The sequence below is a fragment of the Macaca fascicularis genome, chromosome 19, assembly GCF_037993035.2.
Source record: "Macaca fascicularis isolate 582-1 chromosome 19, T2T-MFA8v1.1".
NCBI lineage: Eukaryota > Metazoa > Chordata > Mammalia > Primates > Cercopithecidae > Macaca > Macaca fascicularis.
Window position 1 is genome coordinate 39,852,263 of NC_088393.1, and position 9,776 is coordinate 39,862,038.

The 9,776-nt window shown below is 46.3% G+C and overlaps 1 protein-coding gene across 3 annotated transcripts; it reads left to right on the forward strand.

The window, feature by feature from the left end:
* The first annotated feature begins 2,128 nt into the window (after positions 1-2,128).
* PDCD5 (programmed cell death 5) lies at positions 2,129-8,586 on the forward strand. Of its 3 annotated transcripts, XM_005588737.4 has the most exons (6): positions 2,129-2,266; positions 3,116-3,153; positions 5,817-5,878; positions 6,972-7,063; positions 8,016-8,087; positions 8,410-8,586. In XM_005588737.4, exons 1-6 carry the CDS (start codon positions 2,201-2,203, stop codon positions 8,455-8,457), a joined length of 378 nt encoding a protein of 125 aa, XP_005588794.1. In that variant the 5' UTR covers positions 2,129-2,200; the 3' UTR covers positions 8,458-8,586. The 3 variants fall into 3 exon arrangements, with proteins under 3 accessions (XP_005588794.1, XP_073879169.1, XP_005588793.3); XM_074023068.1 differs by lacking the exon at positions 5,817-5,878; XM_005588736.5 differs by lacking the exons at positions 8,016-8,087; positions 8,410-8,586 and having other exon boundaries at positions 6,972-7,920.
* The last annotated feature ends 1,190 nt before the right edge of the window (positions 8,587-9,776 follow it).

A 9,776-nucleotide genomic window follows, 5' to 3' on the forward strand; every position in this document is an offset into this window, starting at 1 on the left:
GCACTCCAGCCTGGGCGTCAGAGCAAGACTCCGTCTCAGAAAAAAAAATAAAAATTAAAAAAAAAATAGCCAAAAGGTGGAAGCAATCTAAGTGTCCATTGTCTGATGAATGGATAAACAAAAGGTGCTAGGTATATCCATACAATGAAATATATTCAGCGTAAAGAGGGAAAGAAATTCTGACACATGCTACAACAGGGATGAACCTTGAAGACATATGTTAGGTGAAATAAGCCAATCGCAAAAGGCCAAATATTGTATGATTCCACATATACAAGACACCTAGAACAGGCAAATTCATAGAAACTAGAATGGGAGTGGGTGGAGACTGATTATTATTCTCAGACTCCTCCCACCTCCACCCATTCCCATTAGAGGCCCCTCACACCAATCTAAATCTTTACTGGGTAGAGTTCCAGTTCAGGATGATTAAAAAAAAAAAAAAAAAAAAAAAGGTGTAGAGATTGATGGTGGGCGTGGTGGTTCACGCCTATAATCCCAGCACTTTGGGAGACTGAGGCAGGTGGATCAGAAGTTCGAGACCAGCTTGACCAACATGATGAAACCCCATCTCTACTAAAAAATACAAAATTAGCCAGGCATGGTGGTGCACGCCTGTGGTCCCAGCTACTGGGGAGACTAAGGCAGGAGAATCGCTTGAACCCGGGAGGTGGAGGTTGCAGTGAGCCGAGATTGACAGTGACAACTGCACAATAATGTATTTCATACCACTGAACAGTACACCTAAAAATGGTGAAAATGGTAAATTTTGTATTATGTATATTTTGCCACAGGCCAGGTGTGGTGGCTCACGCCTGTAATGTTAGCACTTTGGGAGGCTGAGGCAAAAGGATTGCTCGAGCTTAGGAGTTAAAGGCCAGCCTAGGCAACATAGCGATACCCCATTTGTATTTTTTTTAATGTAAAAAATAAAATAAAATAACACACACACAAACGAATAAACAGAACCTGTATGAGTCACACGTTTAGGTAGCTGAATATCCTCTCTGCCCCCGATTCCCCCAAGTCAAAGGCAAAAGGGATTCGTTCCACCGAAGAGTTTACACCAGCCACAGCTGCCTCCCAGGAAAAGCCCTTTTGTGCGTGGAGGAGGCAGACGGCGAGGGTCTGTGAACATTTTTTTTTTTTTTTTTTTTTTTTGAGACGGAGTCTCGCTCTGTCGCCCAGGCCAGTGGCCGGATCTCAGCTCACTGCAAGCTCCGCCTCCAGGGTTTACGCCATTCTCCTGCCTCAGCCTCCCGAGTAGCTGGGACTACAGGCGCCCGCCACCTCGCCCGGCCAGTTTTTTGTATTTTTTAGTAGAGACGGGGTTTCACCTGTTCGCCAGGATGGTCTCGATCTCCTGACGTGATCCACCCGTCTCGGCCTCCCAAAGTGCTGGGATTACAGGCTTGAGCCACCGCGCCCGGCCCACACTTTTTATTTTTATTTTTTATTTTAGAGACAGGGTCTGGCTCTGTCTCCCAGGCTGGAGTGCAGTGGCGCGATCACGGCTCACTGCAGCCTCGAACCACCGGGCTCCAGCGATCCTCCTGACACAGCCTCCTGAGAACTAGTTTTTTAAATTTTTAGTAGAGATAGGCTCTTGCCATATTGCCCAGGTTGGTCTCAAACTCCTGATCTCAAATGACCCTGCCGCCTCCCGAAGCGCCGGGACCACAGGCGGGGAGCCACCGGCCGGCCTCTGTGTGCACCGAGGAGCCGCGCAGCAACCGCCACGATCCAGCTTTAGGACATTTCCATCATCCCACTCAGCCTTCCTGCGCCCCTGGTTCCCCATCTATAAATAGATAATATGCGCCTAGCTTTCTAGGTCACCGGCACATTGTACCCATAATTATTATACTTGTCAATGCCACATTTCTAGGTTTTAACCTTCCCCAAGCGCAGCACCCGCCCCCAGCGCAGCCCGTGTCCCCGCACGCAGAGGAGCCGATCACGGGTGGGAGGTGGATCCCGGAGGCCCCTCCCCAGGCCCCGCCCCCCCGTGCGCCCAAGCTCGATCGCCTGAGATCGGGGAATCTGGCCTCTCCTGGCGCCCTGGCAGCGGCGCGGGGCGTGGCTCCGGGCTGGATTGGTGACGCCTGGGCCCCGCGGGCGCCTGCGCAGTGGTCAAGGCCGAGCTGGCGCCGAGGGGCTGTGGGAGTGTCCGTGGCTGCTCCACCGCTGACGCCGCACCATGGCGGACGAGGAGCTTGAGGCGCTGAGGAGACAGAGGCTGGCCGAGCTGCAGGCCAAGCATGGGGTGAGCGCGCCAGCCCCTGCCATGCCCGGCCCCCGCGGGGCGCCGCCCTCGCCCGGAGTGGAGGGCGCGCCTCCCCCGGGGCCCGGTCCCCGGCGCTGCCCTGGCGGCCTCGTGGCCGGCTCCGAGGTGGCCTCCCCGCTTTCTCCGTCGCGAGGGGCACGGGAGGCTGGCGGCGGGGGCCGCCACGTGCCCGGGCGTTGGGGTGTGGGGTCCCCTGGCCTGGAGCGGGCTCGTCCTGGCGGGCCTGGATCCAAGCACAATCTCAGCTTTTGGAACCAGCAGTAGCCGGACCGAATTCAGTTTTTCCGGAATTCAGTTGTTCTGACCCAAGTTTAGCTGACAGGTATTGAGGGTCCGCTGTGTTCCCGGTGCTGAGCGCGCGGCGGGGTCAGAGGAACGCTCGCCCCGCCGGGATGACAGGGAGGGGCCGCCCGGGAAGCTTGGATGGATCAGACGCCCGGAGAGGCGTTTCTGATAGAGAGAGGGACGGGGACCTTAGGGACGGAGGGCGCAGTCTTTTGAGTTACCGTTGTCCCTAATACCGAGGCCCGTTTTATTTTACAGAAATTATCCCTACACGTAAAACACGGTTTCGTAATACAGGGATTCCCCTCCCCAGGGTACTCTGTATTCCAAAGCGTTCTGTGAGGTTGTGATTTTAGACGCTCATCAAAACGTTGTAAGTGGAAACTAGTTCATTGATTTCTATGAGGCCCAGTTTCTTCATTATTTGGGGAGTTGTTTCTACCACTGCAAGAGACTGTGATGTACAGGAAACAACGGAACCGTTCCTTTTTCCCCTCCCCCCCCATGAAATTTCTGTATTAAATTAAATTTTTTTTTTTCCAGGATCCTGGCGATGCGGCCCAACAGGAAGCAAAGCACAGGTATGGGCTGGAAACCTGAACTTTTTTTTCTTTTGCTTTAGTTATTTTAAGCAGGTGTGTGACTCAGATTTTTTGTTTTGCTGGAATGGTGATTTGGCCAAAATCATCCGCAGGGTATCTTCATTATTATTAGTTAAATAAACACGTGTGCAGCTCCACCTCAGACCTTGTATTGCAATTACTGGTTGATGTTTCTCTGCCAAACTGTGAGTACCTTAAAATGAGCCTGATAATAGGCAGCTGTGGCAGTTTCCCTGGATGTGGGGGTGACGTGAGTCCGGTGCCTCACTTAGTAAGTGCTCAATAAGTGTTAACTGTTAAACTATTCTGACTGTTTTATCCCAACACAGGGCAGAACACCTGAGACAGATGCAGGTAATTGATTCTGTGGCAGGTTTATTGAATGAGTATGTGATTACCTTATGCTACTGTTTTTAAATTGTGGTTAAAATTTCACCATCTCAACCATTTTTAAGTGTGTGCTTCAGTAGTGTTCACACTCTAGAATGTTTTCATCTTGCAAAACTGAAACCCTGAGGTTACTGGACAATTCTCCATTTCCCCTTCCCCACCTTCTAACTCCTCTCCAACAAATATTGATAGAGCACCTACTCTGGGTCAGGCACTGTGCTGGGTCTACAGAAATAGGAAGGCAGGGAGGGTTCGGGAGAAGACAGATGGTAAGAAGCATCTGGAGTAGTGATAGGAAGTAAAACGATGCGAATTCCATTGATTCTACCATGTACATCTTTAAACATATCTGAAATCAGGATGTCTTTTATAACGGATTGCTCTTGCCCCAGATTCTTCCAGAGGGGATTTACTTTAGACTGCCACCACTTGAGTCCATTTTTGAGACCACTGAAAGTTAAGTTCTCTGCTTGAGGTTTTCCCTTGCCTCGTCCCTAGTAGTGTGAATTCAGACACCAACCCTGTAAGACTGAACTTTTTTCTTCTTCACTCAGGGCCAGGTGCATGCAAGCTTTTGTACTGCCTCTTACTGTGTGGCAGATTTATTTCTTCTTTACCTTGTACTGAGAATGTTGCTCTTTGATACTCCAGTGGTGGGATCAGAACTCACTGCAGCCTCAAACTCCTCCTGGGCTCAAGTGATCCTCCCACCTCAGCCTCCTGAGGAGCTGAGACTACAGGCGTGCACCACCATGCCTGGCTAATTCTTTTAAACTTTTTTTTTTTATAGCCTCGCTATATCACCCAGGCTAGTCTCAAACTCCTGGCTTCGAGTGATCCTCCCACCTCAGCCTCCCAAGATACCCCAGTTTGAATGGAGGTCTCTGTTAGACCTCTCATTTGTAGGGTGGGGTTTTTTTTTTTTTTTTTTTTCATTTTTAGAGATATGTAAAACCATGGTGCATCTTACAGTTGATGGCATCTTAGGGTTCTGTGATATAATGGTTTGTGGCAGGCCAGGTGCGGTGACTGAAACCTGTAGACCCAGCTACTCAGGAGGCCGAGGTGGAAGAATCACTTGAGGACAGGTGAGCTGATCGTAGCTGCTGTGAGCTGTGATTGCACCACTGTACTCCAGCATGAACAGAGTGAGACACCCCCCCCCTTTTTTTTTTTTTTTGAGATGGAGTCTTGCTCCGTCACACAGCCTGGAGTGTAGTGGCACAGTCTTGGCTCACTGTAACCTCTGCCTCCGAGGTTCAAGCGATTTTCCTGCCTCCACCTCCCAAGTAGCTGGGATTACAGGCACCTGCCACCATGCCCGGCTAATTTTTGCATTTTTAGTAGAGACGGGGTTTCACTATGTTGGCCAGGCTGGTCTCAAACTCCTGACAAGTGATCCACCCACCTCGGCCTCCCAAAGTGCTGAGATTATAGGCGTGAGCCACCATGCCCGGCCTAGACCCCATCTCTTAAAGTTTGTGGCAGGGCTGCAGTAAAGAAGTGGCCTATGGAAATGAGCTTTAAGCCACATTCCATGAACCCAAGGGCCTCTGAACTGGGAGTAGATAGTGAGTAGACAGCCAGCCCTAGCTCTCCCTCTCAGTTGAGCCAAAGTATCTGTGCTCATTTGTTTTTAGATTCCTTAAAGGATTTCATTTGAAAGAAAAAAACTTAAGTCCATGAGACCACTGTCCTGTGGACATGAACTACTTTCTCTTTGGGTAGGTAGGAAGAATTGAGGATAGTTGTAAAGTTATAATTTCATTCCCCTTCCCCACCCAGAAAAATAGAACTGAGAGTCTAAAAACATGGAATCTGGCTATAGCTTGGCCACAGTTACCTGTGTCTCTTTAGCATAGCCTCCTGGATCTCAGCTTTAAAAAAAAAAGATACAGATTAGTCACTTGGTCCTTCTAATTGCCTGAAATCCCACTATAAATTTCTAGCACCTGTCGTGCAATAGGTACTTAAGAATGTTGGTGATGGTGTTTGAATTGAGGCTCCACTCTGATGAAAAAAGCTCACCTTCCAGCCTGGTAGGTTCTCACCTGTGTAATATAAAGCTGGTTCTTTGAGGGCAAAAGGGGATTCTACTTAAATGTAGCTGCAGCCTTGTGTAGAGCAAGTACCATAACACTGTGTATACTGCAGGCCCCATGTGGAGACACTGGATGAGTTCTTTTTTGTATGTTCCAGGGGAATGCCGACAGCTTTGTTTTAATTGTGCTTGACCTATGTTTTTGTTGTAGGGAAGCAGAAATGAGAAACAGTATCTTAGCCCAAGTTCTGGATCAGTCGGCCCGGGCCAGGTGTAAGCATCTTTGATTTCATTTCCATAAAGTTAGCTTGAGTTAGTTGAATGGGGTGATTATATGCCATTTTTTTTTTTTTTTTTTTGAAACGGAGTCTTGCTCTGTCACCCAGGCTGGAGTGCAGTGACCGGATCTCAGCTCACTGCAAGCTCCGCCTCCCGGGTTCACGCCATTCTCCTGCCTCAGCCTCCCGAGTAGCTGGGACTACAGGCGCCCGCCACCTCGCCCGGCTAGTTTTTTGTAGTTTTTAGTAGAAACGGGGTTTCACCGTGTTCGCCAGGATGGTCTCGATCTTCTGACCTCGTGATCCACCCGTCTCAGCCTCCCAAAGTGCTGGGATTACAGGCTTGAGCCACCACGCCCGGCCTATATGCCATTATTCTTATCACTAGATGACATATTTGCTTCGGCTGAAAACACTTGAGATTGTAAGAAATGAGCGAAGTTTATAAACCTAGAGAACTGTACTTTAAGCCCTATTAAAAGTACGAGGTCACTTCTCTTACCAAGATTTTCTCCAGGTGCATATTAGGTAAGATTTACAGGAAACTCATAGGGCCAATCACAAAATGTTGCTGGTAGTTGACATGGGTGATGGGGACTTAGGGACTTTTTATATGTGTTGTCAGTTTTAGTGTATGTTCAGAGTTCATCATAATAAACCAAAACCTGTAGAAAGAAAAAATGAGCCAATCAGAATAAACTGGCATTTTCTGTGTTTTAACTGGAAGCCCAGTTTGAGTGTAGAAAAGGTGGCCACAGGTGGATCACCACCATTATGTATGTGTAATAGATAAACCGCTTTCCAGAGGGCAGTCATATATTTTAATGGAACAGGAAGCATGGTGCTTAGAATCTGAGAACCCAAGTTTCATCTTGGCTGGGCCACTACCCCCCACATGCCCATGTGGAGATTGGCATAGCTGAACTTCAGTTTTCTCACTTTTAAGAGGAGTAACAATACTGTCTTGCCCTACACTGGTTGAGAAACAAGCTTGTGAAGTGCTTTGGAAATGGCAATGCATAGTTTTAAGGTATAACGTAAGTGCATTTGATTTTAATGGTTTTTGCATATGTATTTTTTCTTTTTAGTAAGTAACTTAGCACTTGTAAAGCCTGAAAAAACTAAAGCAGTGGAGAATTACCTCATACAGATGGCAAGATATGGACAACTGAGTGAGAAGGTAAGCTTAGACTGCCTTGAGGAACTTTACCTGCTTTATCAAAACATGGCTTCAGAAGGTCAGCTGCATCTTCACTGGATTACAGAATTCTTGCTGACTCTTAGAAGAAATTGGAGAGAATAGTCATACCTACCTGAGAATTAATTGCCTTTCCTAAATTCCTCTGCTTTGCTGCTTTCCTGGCGTTGCTCTGGAACCTTGTTGGTGTCTGTGACTGTTAGGGTCAGCTAGCTTCAATTGCCCCTGCACTGGAAACAAGCTTTCTCAGTAACACCAATTAAAATACTACCAGTGTAAGTAGAAGGTGTGTTTTGCAGATGAGAAGGTGCTAAGATCCCTTGGATATGTTCTGTGTGTTGCTGTAATGCCATGAGGGGTATGTTCTGACAAACCTGACCTTTGAGATCCAGATGAGCCCCACCTGCCCTGAGAAGCCCTCTGCCGCCACCACAGCCTAACTGAATCAGTCCTGTCCCCTTAACCCCTTACACTGAGAACTGCTTGTGTATGTGTGTGTGTGGGGGGGGGGTGTGGGGAGCTGGTTAGGCTGATCATTTCCGAGTGTGACTTACCTCCTTCAAGGGGATGTTTAAGCTTCTCGGGCAGAAGTGGTGTGTCTGTATTCCTGACACCAAACACAGTGGTATATGTGGTTGTCACACTCAGCTGGTGATGATAAAGGTGTTCCTAAATATCTGTTAGCTTTCAGTTTTCCTGAGGAAGCAATTTTATGGATACTTCCCCCTCCTCAAATGAGGAATAGCAGAGCAAATTTTATTTGGAGCTTAATCCAATAGTTATAACCAGTAGTTTCAACCTCCTTCCTTACCACTCCTTCCCTCCTGAGCTCTTTCCCCACACCTCAAAAAGACTACAAAGTGATTCCATCTGCAGAGGTAAATTCTTTGTTTAAAAAAGTACTGTTTTTCTTTATCTTTTCTGGTTCTCCTAGGTATCAGAACAAGGTTTAATAGAAATCCTTAAAAAAGTAAGCCAACAAACAGAAAAGACGACAACAGTGAAAGTAAGTGTCCCCAGATGCTCGTGGCAAATGAAAAGATGGATACTTTAAAGATTAGTGTTGAATATACATCTACCACACATTTTTCAGCCCAGAGACATTTTCCTTTTATAACACGTGAAAGTTGGGAGAGAAAGGCTGAATCTGTTGGGGGAGGGTTCCAATTTTTATAGGCTCTTGACTCCATTCCCACCCTTTCAGTTCACACTAAGTTGCTTTAAAGACACAAATGTCTTGCTAAAATTGGTAGAAATGTTCTTTTCTCAGAAAATGTGAGTTACTCTTTATTAGAAAGGTTCTGACACTCACTTAATTTTCCTCCCAGTTCAACAGGAGAAAAGTAATGGACTCTGATGAAGATGATGATTATTGAACTACAAGTGTTTACAGACTAGAACTTAACGGAACAATTCTAGTACAGAAGTTAAGATCTGGTTAAATATTTACTTTGTTTATTGTCTATATGCCTTTTAAAAGAAATAAACTTGTTATGCAAATAAAATATTTGGGTAAGTTTTTTTTTTATTTAAGTTCTAGGGTACATGTGCATAACGTGCATGTTTGTTACATATGTATACTTGTGCCATGTTGCTGTGCTGCACCCATCAACTCATCATTTACATCAGGTATAACTCCCAGTGCAATCCCTCCCCCCTCCCCCCTCCCCCCTCCCCGTGATAGGCCCCGGTGTGTGATGTTACCCTTTCCGAGTCCAAGTGATCTTATTGTTCAGTTCCCACCTATGAGTGAGAACATGCGGTGTTTGGTTTTCTGTTCTTCAGATCGTTTGCTGAGAATGATGGTTTCCAGCTGCATCCATGTCCCTACAAAGGACACAAACTCATCCTTTTTTATGGCTGCATAGTATTCCATGGTGTATATGTGCCACATTTTCTTAATCCAGTCTGTCACTGATGGACATTGGGGTTGATTCCAAGTCGTTGCTATTGTGAGTAGTGCCGCAATAAACATACATGTGCATGTGTCTTTATAGCAGCATGATTTATAATCCTTTGGGTATATACCCAGTAATGGGATGGCTGGGTCATATGGTACTTCTAGTTCTAGATCCTTGAGGAATCGCCATACTGTTTTCCATAATGGTTGAACTAGTTTACAGTCCCACCAACAGTGTAAAAGTGTTGGTATTTCTCCACATCCTCTCCAGCAGCTGTTGTTTCCTGACTTCTTAATGATTGCCATTCTAACTGGTGTGAGATGGTATCTCATTGTGGTTTTGATTTGCATTTCTCTGATGGCCAGTGATGATGAGCATTTTTTCATGTGTCTGTTGGCTGTATGAATGTCCTCTTTTGAGAAATGTCTGTTCATATCCTTTGCCCACTTTTTGATGGGGTTGTTTTTTTCTTGTAAATTTGTTTGAGTTCTTTGTAGGTTCTAGATATTAGCCCTTTGTCTAATGAGTAGATTGCAAAAATTTTCTCCCATTCTGTAGGTTGCCTGTTCACTCTGATGGTAGTTTATTTTGCTGTGCAGAAGCTCTTTAGTTTAATGAGATCCCATTTGTCAATTTTGGCTTTTGTTGCCATTGCTTTTGGTGTTTTAGACATGAAGTCCTTGCCCATGCCTATGTCCTGAATGGTATTACCTAGGTTTTCTTCTAGGGTTTTTATGGTATTAGGTCTAACATTTAAGTCTCTAATCCATCTTGAATTAATTTTCGTATAAGGA